Source organism: Dipodomys ordii, unplaced genomic scaffold (genome assembly GCF_000151885.1).
Source record: "Dipodomys ordii isolate 6190 unplaced genomic scaffold, Dord_2.0 Scaffold97, whole genome shotgun sequence".
NCBI classification, from domain to species: Eukaryota; Metazoa; Chordata; class Mammalia; order Rodentia; family Heteromyidae; genus Dipodomys; species Dipodomys ordii.
In genome coordinates this window covers 8,838,674-8,853,604 of record NW_012267313.1, presented here as the reverse complement: position 1 = coordinate 8,853,604, position 14,931 = coordinate 8,838,674, and the positions used below count along the sequence as shown (strand labels likewise).

General features: G+C 38.2%; 1 protein-coding gene across 1 annotated transcript in view; it reads left to right on the top strand.

Moving 5' to 3' along the window:
- The window catches only part of Map3k5 (mitogen-activated protein kinase kinase kinase 5), a 179,287-nt gene that overhangs the window by 110,376 nt on the left and 53,980 nt on the right, over positions 1–14,931 (top strand). The window contains exons 9-11 of the mRNA XM_013026787.1: positions 4,205–4,312; positions 9,586–9,635; positions 13,015–13,110. Coding sequence (XP_012882241.1) covers positions 4,205–4,312; positions 9,586–9,635; positions 13,015–13,110 — 254 coding nt within the window. The remainder of the gene's footprint in view (positions 1–4,204; positions 4,313–9,585; positions 9,636–13,014; positions 13,111–14,931) is intronic.

Here is a 14,931-nt window from a genome sequence, read left to right as displayed (position 1 = left end):
AAAACCCGCAACATGCAGCTAATCTACCACTGCACTACACTCACAAAACCCGCAACATGCAGCTAATCTACCACTGCACTACACTCACAAAACCCACAACATGCAACTAATCTACCACTGCATTATACTCACAAAACCCACAACATGCAACTAATCTACCACTGCACTATCCTCACAAAACCCGCAACATGCAGCTAATCTACCACTGCACTACACTCACAAAACCCACAACATGCAACTAATCTACCACTGCACTATACTCACAAAACCCACAACATGTAAATTTTGTTTTGAGGTAGTCTCAATATATTGCCTAGACTGGTCTCAAACTTGAGATCATCTTGCCTCAGCCTCACAAGTAGCTGAGCTTATAAAAATGCATGTGTAGCCGAACTTCCTTATAATTACTTCATCTTGTATGAATTCTTAACAAGAAAATGTTAAGTCTATCAAATGGTCCAGTTCAATAGAAATTATCTTATGAGTAACCTCTTGAGTCTTTTCTCATATTTACATGTATGATTACGCCCTTCAGAAACTACAAAGATATTGTTTAAAATTAGTAAAAATAGCCAGTGGTTTATGCGTATAATCCTAGCTACTCAGGAGGCTTAGATCTGAGGATCACAGTTTGAAGCCAGATCTGGAAGGAAAGTCCAAGAGACTATCTCTAATTAACCACTAAAAAGCCAGAAGTGGAGCTGTGGCTCACATGGTAGAGCACTAGCCTTGAACACAAAAGCTCAGGGCCCTGAGTTCAAATCCCAGGACCAGGACAAAAAAAAAAAGAGAAAACATATGGAGTTAAAAAATTCAATATAGACAAGAGTATATACTATGGCCAAGGTATGGAACCAGCCCAGATGCCCTACAATTGATGAGTGGATCCAAAAAAAAATGTGTTACATATACACAATGGAAGTTTACATAGCTATTAGAAAGAATAATATTATGTGATTTTCAGGTTGTGTTCTGTACCTAGAACAAATAATGTTAAGTGAGGTAAGCCAAGCTCAAAGAGACAAACAGTGCACGTTTTCTCTTATATGCAGAAGTTAGATCTAAAATATGGCAGGACATGATAAATTATATAGGGATGCTAGGCATTCGAGGGCACAAAAATGGAGAGTCATAGGGTGAACACAAGCAGCAGCGGTCCTTAATAGAAACAATATTGAAAATGAACTGTATACTATGTGCATGTTGAAATGGAGGGAACAAGGGAAGGAGTGACATTGTCCAAAAAGAAATGTACTGACATGATGTGGTAATTGCTCTGTGCATCACCTTTAGAATAACAAAAATGTTAAAAAAGGGAGTGTAACAGAATATAAGACCAATATGTGAATAAAAAAATATTATCACTTCTGGAACTTCCTTTGTAGACATGATGGAGGATCAGTCCCTGATTTATCTTATGAAACTGCTGTGGCTCACACTTACGCAGGTTGCGGGAGGAGGAGGGGTGGTCTGGATTAGGACCATCACAGTCTCCTTCTGCTGAAGCTGCTCTGATGAAACACCAGGATGACCTATAGGAGAAAATATTGACTATGATTATGTACATATCCATTCTTGTTTTTCCCAAAAGTAACCCAGCCCCTGGGTAAAGGAACGTTAAAAGTTTCATTTGGTAAATGATTTCAATAGTCCTGTCAAATTGCCTCCTTAACTTATTTATTTATTTCCTTATTTAGTTTTTATTTACTTATTTATTTTAGAACCCGTACTAGGGCTTGAACTCGAGGCCAGAGCACTATCCCTTAGCTTCTTTACTCAATGCTAGCACTCCATCACTTGAGCCACAGTTGCACTTCTAGCTTTTGGGTTGTTAGTTAGAAATAAAGTCACACAGATTTTCCTACTTGGGCTGGCTTTGAATCACAAACCTTCAATCTCAGCTTCCTAAGCAGCTAGTATTACAGGCATGAGCCACTGATGCCTGTTGTGTTTCCCTACAATTTCCTTTCGTCACCTCTGTAGTATGTGTTGCAAATCCCTCACATTTTGCCATTTCAGGGACAGACTAAATGGCCCAAGAAATGTTAGGCAGCCATAATTAACCTTGTGTTTATTCCCTATCTCAAGTTAGGAATACAGAGGGCATTATCTATTAAAAGCATTTGAACTAACAATAAAGAAATAATTTAACAAGAATGGAGCCCAGAGTTCAAGCCCCACAACTGACAAAAAAAAAAAAATGGAGTTCACCTAGGGCTGTGCTCCTTTGGTGGCATAATGAACCCACAGAATTAGGGAATAAAGTATAATAACCTCAATTTGTTATGGAAGACTTAGGTAATTTTATGTCTTATTATTATTATCATCATTATTATCATTTTGTTGGGGCTCAAGGCTAGTGCTCAAAGCCACAGTGCCACTTCTGGTTTTTTAGGTGGTTGATTGGAGATGAGTCTCATGGATTTTCTTACCGAGGCTGGCTTCAGACTGTGATCCTTAGATCTCAGCCTCCTGAGTAGCTAAGATTATAGGCATGAATCACCAGCACCTAGCTCCTATTGTTCTTTTTTAATTTCCTCAACACTGGGTTACTCAGATACAAAACACCATTTCTATTTACAAGATTGAGATTGAAAATCAATTTTCAGTGTTAATCAATACCACTTAATTCTATTGGGTGGAATCTGGACCTTAATTTACCTAGTAAGTGAATGCGTTCTGAGTTTGAATATGTTCCTGGGGCCTCTTGCCATGCATTTATTTGTGGGATGGCCTATCTTTTTTCCTAGTAGAAGAGAGAGATCTTGGCCAAAATTTCTTTGAATTCTCAAAGCTTTTTATATTCAAAGAGGAAAGAAAAATTTTGTTTTTCTAGCAGCCCTTTTCTATGTCTCTGTACAATAGCTTACATAAAAGTACTGTTATGATAAATTTAAAGTAAAAGGAATGCATTGAGTTCACGGTATGTGGCCAGAAACCAATTTTCTGACCCAGATTCTTGTGCCTTCTTGCTCATGCTGCCTTGTATATTTTAATGTATTGTGAATCTGTAATTTCTTGTTGACAGAGCCTTAGGAAAGTTTCTTCCACCTCCCTGCAATCCTCTTTTCTTTGGTAAACTTGCTTGAGTCAAAATTGCTACTAAAAGTAATGTTGTTTTGAGTGTTAAAAGCAAGCAGTGGGGTTCAAAAACTTAATCTCATTTCTCTAGTGGCTTTTCTTTTTCTTTAAAAGAAAATCATTGTTACTGAAGTCTTCATTAAAAACAATGGGTCCTTAAGCATCTCTACAAAAAAGGTAATAATAGCAATTGAAATCAGGACATGTCTAGTATTCTAATGTCATTTCTGCCTGATGTGAGACATTCACACTATAAAGGTTTATGCGACCCTTTGATGCAGACTTAACTCACATATATCATACATCCTGTATACTACTCCGATACAGGAGCAAAATTTAAATCTCTTTTCCTGAGCAAGGCTAAATATATCATTATTATATTGTCTTGAGAATATGGAAATATTATTTCATAGAGCTCTCTTTCATTGATAACCAAAATCATTCCTAATCTGTTTTCATGGATGTGAAGACTGTATCTTTATGGTAAAGTGTGCCAGCAGGAAACCTGAAGTAAGGATGGGACATTCTGCATATGGAATCTTCCCAGTTTGGTGCACAGAATTGTTTTAAGATGTTCTGCCTCTCTTTAACACTGCTTTTTTTTATAGAAAAAGATTATGGATGCATATATAAGTTTTAAAAAATGTATCTAGCTTTAAAAAATGGATGCTGGTGGCTCATGGCTGTATTCTTAGCTACTGAGGAATTTAAAACCTGGAGGACCTTTGTTTGAAGCCAGCCTGGGCAGAAAACTCCATGATACTCCATTTCTAATTAACCATCAAAATAATGAGTTGGAGGCATAGCTAAAGTGGAAGAATACCAGCCTCAAGTGGGAAGCTGATCAAGTACATGAGACTCTTGACTTCAAGCCTTAGTACACACACACACACACACACACTTGAAATCATGGAACTAATATATAGGCTAAGGCCAAGTCATTTTTGATACTTGTATAATATAAAATGATCTTGGGTCTTATCCTTAGCTAAATGGGCTACTCCAGAAATGGATCCACAGCCTCATTTGACAATCTTCCACTTTAATGCTTGGGTGTTGTAGTAGCAGCTCTTAAGTGATTAAGGTCTTAAATCAATAAAATGAGTTTCTTTGTCTTTTTAAGGTATTAATATTAGAACCAACCAAAATTTATCAGCCTTCTTACTTGTCTATCAACAATGAAGTGGAAGAAAAAACAATATCCATTTGGCATGTGCTTCCGGATGACAAGGTAAATTGTTCAATTATAACATAATGCTGGGAATGACTTTATGCCCTTTCTAGTATTTACCTATGCTATTCAATGTCTATGTTAGTGAAGAACTTGACTGTATTTATCTTAGGATAAATACATTCCTTAATGTCAAATTTACTGAATTTGGGTTATGAACTTCACTCAGTAAAACAAATTGAACTATCTGGGAGTCTATTATAGATAGCAAAGCCATTGAAAGTATTCTCAAGATTGGAATATTTCTGTTTTATAGATTAATGCTGTATCAATGAATGTATCAATGAACTTAAAATACATGTAGTAAATGATGCATACCTAATGTTCAGATGACTGTCAGAATAATGCCACTTCTAGTCTTCAGTTGATGCCATCATAGATACTATTGTATTGAGCAATTCTAAATAGCTGCCTAAGCTCACATTGGCTGTGCACAAAATGAGCTGGGCTGTGGGATCCCAGCTTTCAGATGGATTTTCAGTACTCTCATTCCTGTTCACAGCAGGCTTGTTCCACAAATGGGATTGGAAAAGACCTAAACCTTTCTGCTTCTGTATTTCATCAGTGGTTTTGTTGTTTTTATTGTTTGTTTTTTGTTAGTTTCTCGCTACTGGTGTACAGTACCAGGCAGGTACTGTACTTCTGTGCCATGCCTCCAGTCATGTTCTGCATTGGTCATCTTGAAATGAGGTCTTGTCTCTTACCTGGTCATATGACTGGACTATGATCTACTTTTTTTAGGCTTCCCATCATAGCAGGGATGTCAGGTGTACACTTTCATGCCTAGCTTCTTCTATTTGTTTGTTTGTTTTTATGCTAGTCCTGGGGCTTGAACTCAGGGCCTGGATGCTGTCCCTGAAATTCTTTTTCTCAAGGCTAGTGCTCTACCACTTGAGCCACAATGTCACTTCCAGGTTTTTCTGAGTAGTTTATTGGAGATAAGAGTTTCACAGACTTTCCTACCCAAGCTGGCTTCAAAACACAATCCTCAGATCTCAGCCTCCTGAATAGCTAGGATTATCGGTGTGAGCTACCAGTGCCCGTCTGCCCAGCTTCTTTAATTAAAATGGCTTGACTCCACATCTAATCATGCACAGACAAATCGAGAATAATCAATGCAATTATGTTAATAGTGTTTTAATGTGCTGTGCTACGTGTGCATTGTTTTACAAGTATATGCAGACCTGTTCTCACAAGTTTAGTAATCATCCAAATGAAGCTACAGAATCGGAGATGAATTAGGCAATGGGATATAATGGAGCGAGAGCAATACTAGGAGTGATTTTCAAGGGCTTGATTGGAAAGAGTGGGGTTATCCCAGGACACTTGGAAACAGAAGGGGCTAAGGAATTAGCGATTAGCAAGGCTCAGAGGAGGAGTGCAGAGCCAGAAGAATTTGGAAGACACAAAAAGAGCAGAGAATAGGCCAGAGAATTCTGGAAAATAAGTACTATTTCCAGTGAGCTGTTACTGTCTGTCATAACTGAAGTTTCTCCATTGGTAAATTAAGCCTCTATTCATTTCTTTATGCTTTGTGACATTTAGGGATAATTTTTTATACTAAGGAATAAATACATTGGGATGTAATCCAGTACATTAGGAAAAGCTACAAATTTGAGCTATGAGTTATCTAGTGCCTATTTTCACCAACCTTTGATCAAGAAGAAAAACATTTGATTTCTTCCCATTGGCAGTAATCTTCAGGACTAAAACGAATTCTCCTTCAAAAGTTAAAGTTTTCATAAATCAGTTTCAGTTTGATTTTTTTGTTGATTTACATGTAAACTCTCAAGTTTATCCATAGTGAATTTATTCTGTCACTTTACATAGTTTTTTAAATTGAAGTAAAATTGAAAGGAAGACTAGCAATAAAAGTAAGAGTTTTATTAGCACCATGTTAGTTTAAAATGACTGTAAAACTGTATTAAGATAAGCAACTAGTTTAATAAGTCTTACATTAAACAGGAAATGGATTGCTTTTGACACACAATGTCATATTTTTTTTTCTAAAACTAGCACAGAGAATGTTGCCTTTCATTTCTTACATTGATCTTTTTACCCTTCCTCAGCATTTTGTACTGTAAAATGCTAGTGAGAATATACTTTATATTTCAGTTTTTCACAACGTTAAGCACATTATGTACCAATTCCCCAGGGACTCTTCGGATCTAAACCTACTTTATATTCAGAGGCAAAATTAATTGAATCCCAATCTCATCCACAATCTTCTGCTTAAAATCAGTTAGTACTTGAGAACATTGCAAGGGTGCAATGAAAACAAAACTAGATTGAGAGAGAGAGAGAAGTTACAAAGCATTTTAAATAGTTGTGAGTTAGAATTGTCTCCTTTTACGGTTAAAGTTTAAGCATGCTTGGACTATCTGGTAGCTTCTCAAGCACAGGCAAGCAGGTGGCATGGGCCCAGAGAAGTACAAAGGCCACCCCTCCTCCCTTACCCTAGCTCGGGCCTGTGGTCCCCCAGAGAACAACCAGGGAACAAGTGATAGGACAATGTCTATTGTGATCAGTGCTATCCTCCCTTCAGCTACAAAACTCCCGAGTGAAACAGTTCAAAGAACAGGAAATGGTATTTCATGTCACAAGAAACTCTGAAATGGAGCTAACTGAAGGAGATTTCAGCATCAGTATTCACAGATGGTGTGTCTACATAGCCTTGGTTGTTTTCTCCTGATCGTCCATAGCTGTTTTAAGCATCGCCACGTAGGGATCTCCTCCTTCCCTCCCTCCTACAAAATGCTCTATCAGGTAGCCATGCCTGAATCGGGCTGCAGCAGGAAATGGACTTAATGTGGCCCAGTTGGACTAAATCAATTTTACTGTCCCATCTGAACCTGAACAAAATATAGTTTTCGTTAGCAAAAGAAAGGCTATTGCCCAGGGAACTCTTTGCACTTGCCACAGTGTAATTTCTGCAACAGAGACTTCAATATCAGCTCCCAGTTCTTCATGGCTATTGAGTTTGAGGTACATATGCTGACTTATGCAGTTTGTTGAGCCTTGGCTTGGGAATTGCTGGGTCTAAGTATTCACTCCATGTTGGCTTCTGGCCCTACCTTTTAAAATCCTGATTCCCAGATAGGGCTCCTGGTACCTGGAAACTCACCAGGTAACTTTGTAGCTCACCAGCGCCTCCGTGTGGTGAGTGACATGAGCAGGGTAAGTGGGGATTGAAGTCTTAGATGAAAAATCACTCCTCAGTCCTTGGGCTAGACAGCATTGAACTGGAAAGTTCTCTGGCAGCCTTGACATCCTTTCAGGAGCCAAGAATTCTGGAAGTGCCCTCACCCTTTCCTATAGAATCAACCCAATCAGTCTTGGAACTCTCTCCATGGCTGCTCCCAGCACAGTGCTGGGAACATTGTTTTATCAGTGCTGTCTTGGTGCTTGCTGGGTGCCTGTTCCGGGGCTAGTGTGCACCGTCCCTCTGGCTCTGCCCTCACCCCCACGCTCCACCTCTTGATTGGGGACGTGGTCTTCGGAAGCAGGTCAGTAGCACACTCTGGGGATAATACTACTTTGTGTGCAAGTAGTATGCAGGCAGCCAGCCGCTGCAGTGCCTGGATCACATAGGTACCTTGAAGTTTCTCGGAGGCCACCAGGAATTGTTGACAGTAGGAGTTATTTGGAAACAACTTTACAAAATTCCCATCAAAGCTACAGGCTGTTATTTTAATTTACCTTCCTCTGTACCTGCCTAAGAGAGCCGGATTCTGCCTTCATCCTAGCTACTCAGGAGGCAGAGAACTGAGGATGAAGTTTCAAAGGCAATATGGGCAGGATAGTCTGTAATAGTCTAAGCTCCAATGAATCATCCAAAAAATCTGCAAATGGATGGAGCTGTGGCTCAGGTTTAGAGCACCATCCTTGAGCAAAAAAGCTAAGAGTGACCAGGCTCTGAGTTCAAGCCCCAGTAAATACCCCAGAGCCAAATTCCGTGAACACCTTTCTTTCAATGGTGTCTTCTTTGCTCTCTGGCCTTCATGCGCAGGAAAATTTGCTCCATGCTCCTTCAGTTTGATCCCTGTCATCTGATTGGTATTCATAGAAACTAGGTTTTCAGTCATCTGCATCAAGCTCCTGGCAATCTATCTGTACTTTTAACTGCATAGCCCTAGCAGCTGGGCTGTGGATATCATTTGTGGCTTTTTGAGTGGCTTTGGCCAAGAGAAGGGTTCTGGACCACCTTAGAGTATCTCTACTCATTTCACTAGGGCCAGACAGGTCCTCAGCCCCCGGGCAGTGGGTGGAGAAGGGTTTATTTTACATTTACAAAGTTGAATGTCAGTGTAACTTTATTATTGCATAGAATTTGCTAGGTTTAAGCATATGTATCAGCTACTTTGTTTCTATAAAATATTTATGCTATTGATCTTATATTATTACCAGGCATTTTAGCAGCACATATAATCCCTCCTATAATTTATTTAATTAGAGACATACACATTTGATAATAATTATAAGTTAGCTTTAGTAATAAAGTCAAGAAATAAATTCCATTTTTTTGCATTTGGGTCCTATGGACAATCCATGTGTATCACATAATTATCTTTTTTATGGTCAAACTTTATTAGCATATTGGACTTGCATAAATTAAGTAGTAATACTTTGTAACTATGATAGACACTACATGTAAGTACAAAAACAAAAATATTTGCTCTATCAATTTCTCCAGAGATAGGGATTTTACTCAAAGAGAAACTGGAAATTTTATCTAAAGAGAACTCTGAGCCTCTAGCTCAGTACTAAAGACCTAAAGCAGGAAGATCCTGAATTTACAACCAATCTAGACCACATGATGAGATTCTTGTCTCACACACAAGGAAAGAAGAAAAATCAGAAAATAATTTAGAAATCATTATCTTTAAAACCTTGCAGAGTCCTTATTTCAATCAGTGCTCTTCTTTCTTAGAAAAGTTTACTTAATGTACATATTAAATTGTTTTCATCACCTTTTTTAATGTCAAATAATGCACAGTAGCTATTACTAAAAAATGAAACATTAAGACACTGATTCTGACACTGATTCTCCTAGGCTTTTTTGGAAGCTGTGTCATCAGTGTACAGGAATTATTAAGTGCATATCATCCTTGGGACTTAAGACTAAATTGTAGCTTCTGAGTGAATTTGCTCATGAAGATTATATGCTACAAAAATGATTCTATATTATTAAAAATAATTTACACAATAAATAAAAATGATGTTATTTGCCTTTTGGGTGACTCAGTCGTTTTTGTCATTTTTCTGTGTTCTAGAAAGGTATACACGAGTGGGATTTTAATGCTTCCTCTGTGAGGGGAGTGAGGTAAGCGACTTCCTATGTTTTGTTTATTTAGAAAGCCTTTCTCAAACACCTTCAGAACATGCCTCGGACTTTTAATCATGATGTAATAATACAAATCATTTCAAGAATCTTTCTGCTGAAGGAAAATACCCAACCTCTTTAGTCTCACTCTCTCCGTGGTGATCCTACACTATGACCTGCACTGTTCGTTGAACTGACTTGCTTGTCGCCTACTTGTAACGTGGTGACTGTGGGGTAAATGTGAACTGTGGAGCAGAATCACGATGCAGATGACGGGAGTACAGGGAGCTCTGCTCCAGGTAGCCTCACTTGTGGTTTACGTTGTAGGATGGTTTCCTGTCCTTCTGGTGACCAGGAGCTAATTTCTCCTGAATAGATCCAAAGCACATATGCCGTGAGCCTAGCCATGTCCTGTAGCTAGTGTTAGTGGCATGAGATTATGGGGAATCCATTCTTTTTTAATTCTCTCTAGGTCATTGTTATTGTAGCATTCTTGAGATCATAGCCACAAACTTCAATTCAGTTCTAACATTGACATTCACTCTTCCTTTCAGTTATATTTTTATTTATCTTTATCTTTAGTTATTTATCTTTCGTTCTACAAAGGGGTAACAATTCAACAGGTCACTTTAAAAAAAATGAACTGACTCAAGCCCCATGACCTACCAAAAAAAAAAAAAATGAACTGAGGATTGAACTTGGGGCCTTTTGTTCTAGCTTGGCATTTAGGCTCAAGGCTAGTGCCCCACCATTGGAACCAGACCTCCAATTCCTAACATTGCTCTTATAAGGCCAGCAGTTCAGAAAATGTTATTGCGGGGGGTGGGGTGGGGGGGGAGGGGAACTAAAAATAAGATCTTTTTTTTTTTTAGAATCAAATGTCACTGGCAAAGTGTTTAAATGTTTGCCTGTAGGCACCCATGCTAAGCCAATTCTTGGAAATTTCAAGGCCAATTCGTTGTGTTTACTAATAGCCTCACATAATAGAAATGGGAGACAACAGACTTCTGCAAGCCAGTTATGCAATATCCTGTTGCTTTTGTAATTATAGGATTTGTTTTGGCTAGAACATGAACTGGTAGAGCAATCTGAGTCACCAATCATTTTGACTTGGCAGACAGAACTTCCTGTAACCTCATGGGTGATCCGAACAAGCAAGATTATGGACTGAATCATTATATACTTTCTAATTGATACCTTCTCAAATAAAGCTTTACTCTCTTAATATTTAATTTTTAGAAGCACTCATTAGCAAGGCATTTATTATTTATGACTGAATTTTCCAAACAATTCATTTATTATAATAAATATAAATTTCACTTAATCCAATTTGTTTTCTAGTAGATTCATTTACTTTAATTAACTATGGCAGCTCTACAAACAGTTGTTATAATTTATGGCATATACATATGATGCCTCTGCCTGATTCTTGCTGGCTTATATGTTGAGGAAATTCAAGTACTAGCCTGAGACTTCAAGTGAGTGAACTTTGCCTGGCTTCCTCCTCTATAATGAAAAGATGACAAACCATGGAACAAAATCCAACTAGGTCAGCAATTGATCTTGCATCACTCAGAACATGCACAGATCAACTCAGTGGCATTTGCTGAGCACTAGATTGTGCCAAATGCTGAGTTCTACTAAAGATACAAAAATATCAAACTCCTCTTGAAGAGCTTCTAGGTGAAAAGAAGAGCACACATTTACCAACTAATGGCAATACATGTGAGCTACGCAGTGAGACCTTCTGTTTAGGCTACAAGCAGGGCTTGGAGAGTGGGTAATGTCTTAGATGAGCCATAAACAATTACTAGAATTTCTTTTTTTTTCTTTTTTTGTCAGTTGAATTCAGGGCTTCGTGTTGTCCCTGATCTCCTTTGTTCAAGGCTAGTGCTTTACCACTTGGAACCACAGCTCCACTTCCAGTTTTTGAGTAGTTAGTTGGAGAAAAAGGTCTCACAGGGGCTTTTCTGCCCAGGTTGGCTTCAAACTGCAATTGTCAGATCTCAGCCTCCTGAGCAGCTCAGATTACAGGCATGAGCCACTGACTCCTGACCTAGAATTTCCTCGTAAATTTAAAAAGACATTCTGCATTGTGCAAAGCACAAAATATAGTCCATGGGCTGAGTGTTGGTGGAATGAATACACACACACACTCACACACACACTCCATGTTACCAATGTTGCCTGCCTCCTGTTTTGTAAATAAAGTTTTATTACATAGTCACATATACTCATTTGTTATCTAAGGCTCCTTCCATCTACCAACAACAGAGTTGAGTGGTTTGGCCTGCAGATCCTAAAGTATTTTACTATCTGGCCCATTACAGAATATGTTGGCTTGCTCCTTCTGATGTAAAACAGCATGGCTAAACTTGTTGTTTCATGTTGCTCTACAATAAAACCCTTTCTGAATCCAAACCAAGGGCTGTTTCCTATTTCTTCACTCTCCTATAATCTGTACAACGAGTGAGGTACTTTTACTACCTCTACAGATTGTCTTCCTCCCTTTGGAAACATGTCATTGTGCCACAGATCCAATGAGCCCAAATTCAAGCTCAGCCAGCAAGTTAGGATTTGTACTTTTCCTCCCAACACAGACGACTGCATTAGCCAGCAGGACAGTTCAATATGTTTGTAGCATCCCAGAGCAGTGCTATGCTTCAGAGATGAGTAGGAGGACAATTTCTCAGAATACTAAATAAGTTTAGTATTAGGAGGTGGGGGAATTTCTTTACTTCCTCCCTCCTCCCCAGTCCTGGGGCTTGGACTCAGGGCCTTGGAGCTGTCCCTGAGCTTTTTTTTGCTCAAGGCTAGCCTTATACCATTTGAGCCACAGTGCCACTTCTGGCTTTTTCTGAGTAGTTTATTAGGATTAAGAGTCTCACTGATTTTTCTGCTGGGCTGGCTTTGAATCACAATCCTCATATCTCCATTTCTGAGTAGCTAGGATTATAGGTGTAAGCCGCTGGTGCCAGATGGAGATTTCCTTTTTTTTTTTTTTGTCGGTCATGGGGCTTGAACTCTGGGCTTGGGCGCTGTCCCTGTGCTCTTCAGCTCAAGGCGAGTGCTCTCCCATTTGAGCCATAGCACCACTTCCAGTTTCCTAGTGGTTTATTGGAGATAAGAGTCTCATGGACTTTCCTGCCTGGGCTGGCTTTGAACCGTGATCCTCAGATCTCAGCATCCTGAGTAGCTAGGATTACAGGCGTGAGCCACCGGCACCTGGCTGGAAATTTACTTTTTAAAGTGCAATTTCTGACTGTGTGTTGTAGAAACCATTGATATAATCAAGATTGGATATACAAAACATTTGTTTTTTATTACAGATACATGGATGTTCTTGTATTTCCCTGACTAATGCTTCTTTTTGTTTCAGTATTTCTAAATTTGAAGAACGATGCTGTTTTCTTTATGTGCTTCACAATTCTGATGATTTCCAAATCTACTTCTGTACAGAACTTCACTGTAAAAAGTATGTATTTGTTATTCTGTATAAAAAAACTGTTCAAACTTGATAATGATATGCAAGTAATGTATTCATATATAGCCTCTTTAAAGAGTTTAATGGGTAAATAAGCAATACATCATTGAGGACAGTATTTTTATAACTATATGACTTTGTGGTATATTATGCAGTCAGAATTTTTGGACTCTTTAGAATAAATCAATGTTTTTCTTAGTCATAATTCATTTCCCCACAAATAAAATACTAACCAAGACTTACAGGTTCACTGTTAAATACTCTGCCTGTTTTTAAATACTTACCAAATATGATTACCAAAATTTTTGTTCTCACAGTTCTGAATAACCTTATTGTTGTCTACAACAGCGGCCTTCATTCTTGCTCCTATTAGAATCATCTAATGAACATTAAAAATGTGCTTTGGCCACACGCCAGACTATGGAGGCACAGTTTAGGATAAGAGCCAGTGGTCTGATCTACACCAATAAAAGAGAAGATCCAAAAATTCAGGGACTGTATTGTTTGTTTGTGTTACCCTCCTTGGGCATGTTTCTCTTGAGTGGATTAAATACTTTATAGAACACAGTGACTGTCTATGATGGAACAGAGAACTAAATGACCACTTAGAAACAAGTGTAGCTGAAAGCCAGCTTGAACTTAAATTTTACTGGAGGTTGTTTTGATATACACAATCACTATTTGATATGCTAGGGACAATAGCCAATCACTACTTTTATCTTGATGTAAAAATAATGCTTGTTGAATTCACAGATTATGGCTAGAGATGAATTTTCATTATCACAAAATGTACAGTAAAAAGACTTGGAAATAAGAAAGACTGCTCATCCCATGTATGTTCTAATTTTCTACTGATACTTAAAGTCTCAAAGATATTGATAGTTATTTATATCTATTTATTCTTTTGCTTAAAAGAATAAAATTAAAATCTTTTTGAAGTATTAACGGACCTTATAACATAGCCAGTAAGTGTGAAATCAGGGATTCAAAGTAGGCACAAGTGATTCTAAAGTCCATGCTTCCAAAATTACACTGGATTCCTGTTGTACTGTGTTATATTCTGCTCAGAGATAGGTGTTCATGCTGATGACTTTGTATTAGTGATTGAAGCTTGCTCTTAAAGCCAGATTTTTTTTCAAGCAAGGTTTTCTTTTGAAGAGTTCTTTTGTTTTTCTCCTTTGTTGATTTTGATTTTGTCTCTAACTCATCATTCAATCTTCACCAGAGTATACTGTTAGGCCACTCAAGCTAGGCAATTGTTTTTGTCATTGACCTCCAAGAAATGTGTAGAGGGAAAGAAGTATTGAATGTGAACTCTCTAAACAGGCTTCAGACTCCACAATAGACTTGGTTCATGGTTGTATTTTCAATGTCTGGAACAGTTCTTGACACGTAGATATTCAGTGAGAATTTGGATAAATGAATGGATGGACAGATAAAATGAGGTACAGGAATAGAAAGATTCTTGAGTTGTGTTGAGTGGGCTTTGTGCCACACCATAACCTGCTCTCTCCTGTAGCTGTCCTTTCATACAAGATCATCAGCCCTAGTCTTAGTACCTGCCTTACTTTATGTGTATGGACCATTGGCATCCCCTTTTAACAGACAAGACTCAGGGAGAACATGGAAAAATCTATTTTTTTCACTTAATTACATTGCTTTCCTATGAAATGATCTCCAGAAATAAAACTTCATGAGGGTAGCTAAGAAAGATGTTGATGAAAGTGGCTGTGTCATCAATGTATGTGTAAGCCAGTCCAAGTTCACATCAGTATTTCATAGGCTGTATGTATGGAACCTACATGTATAGTG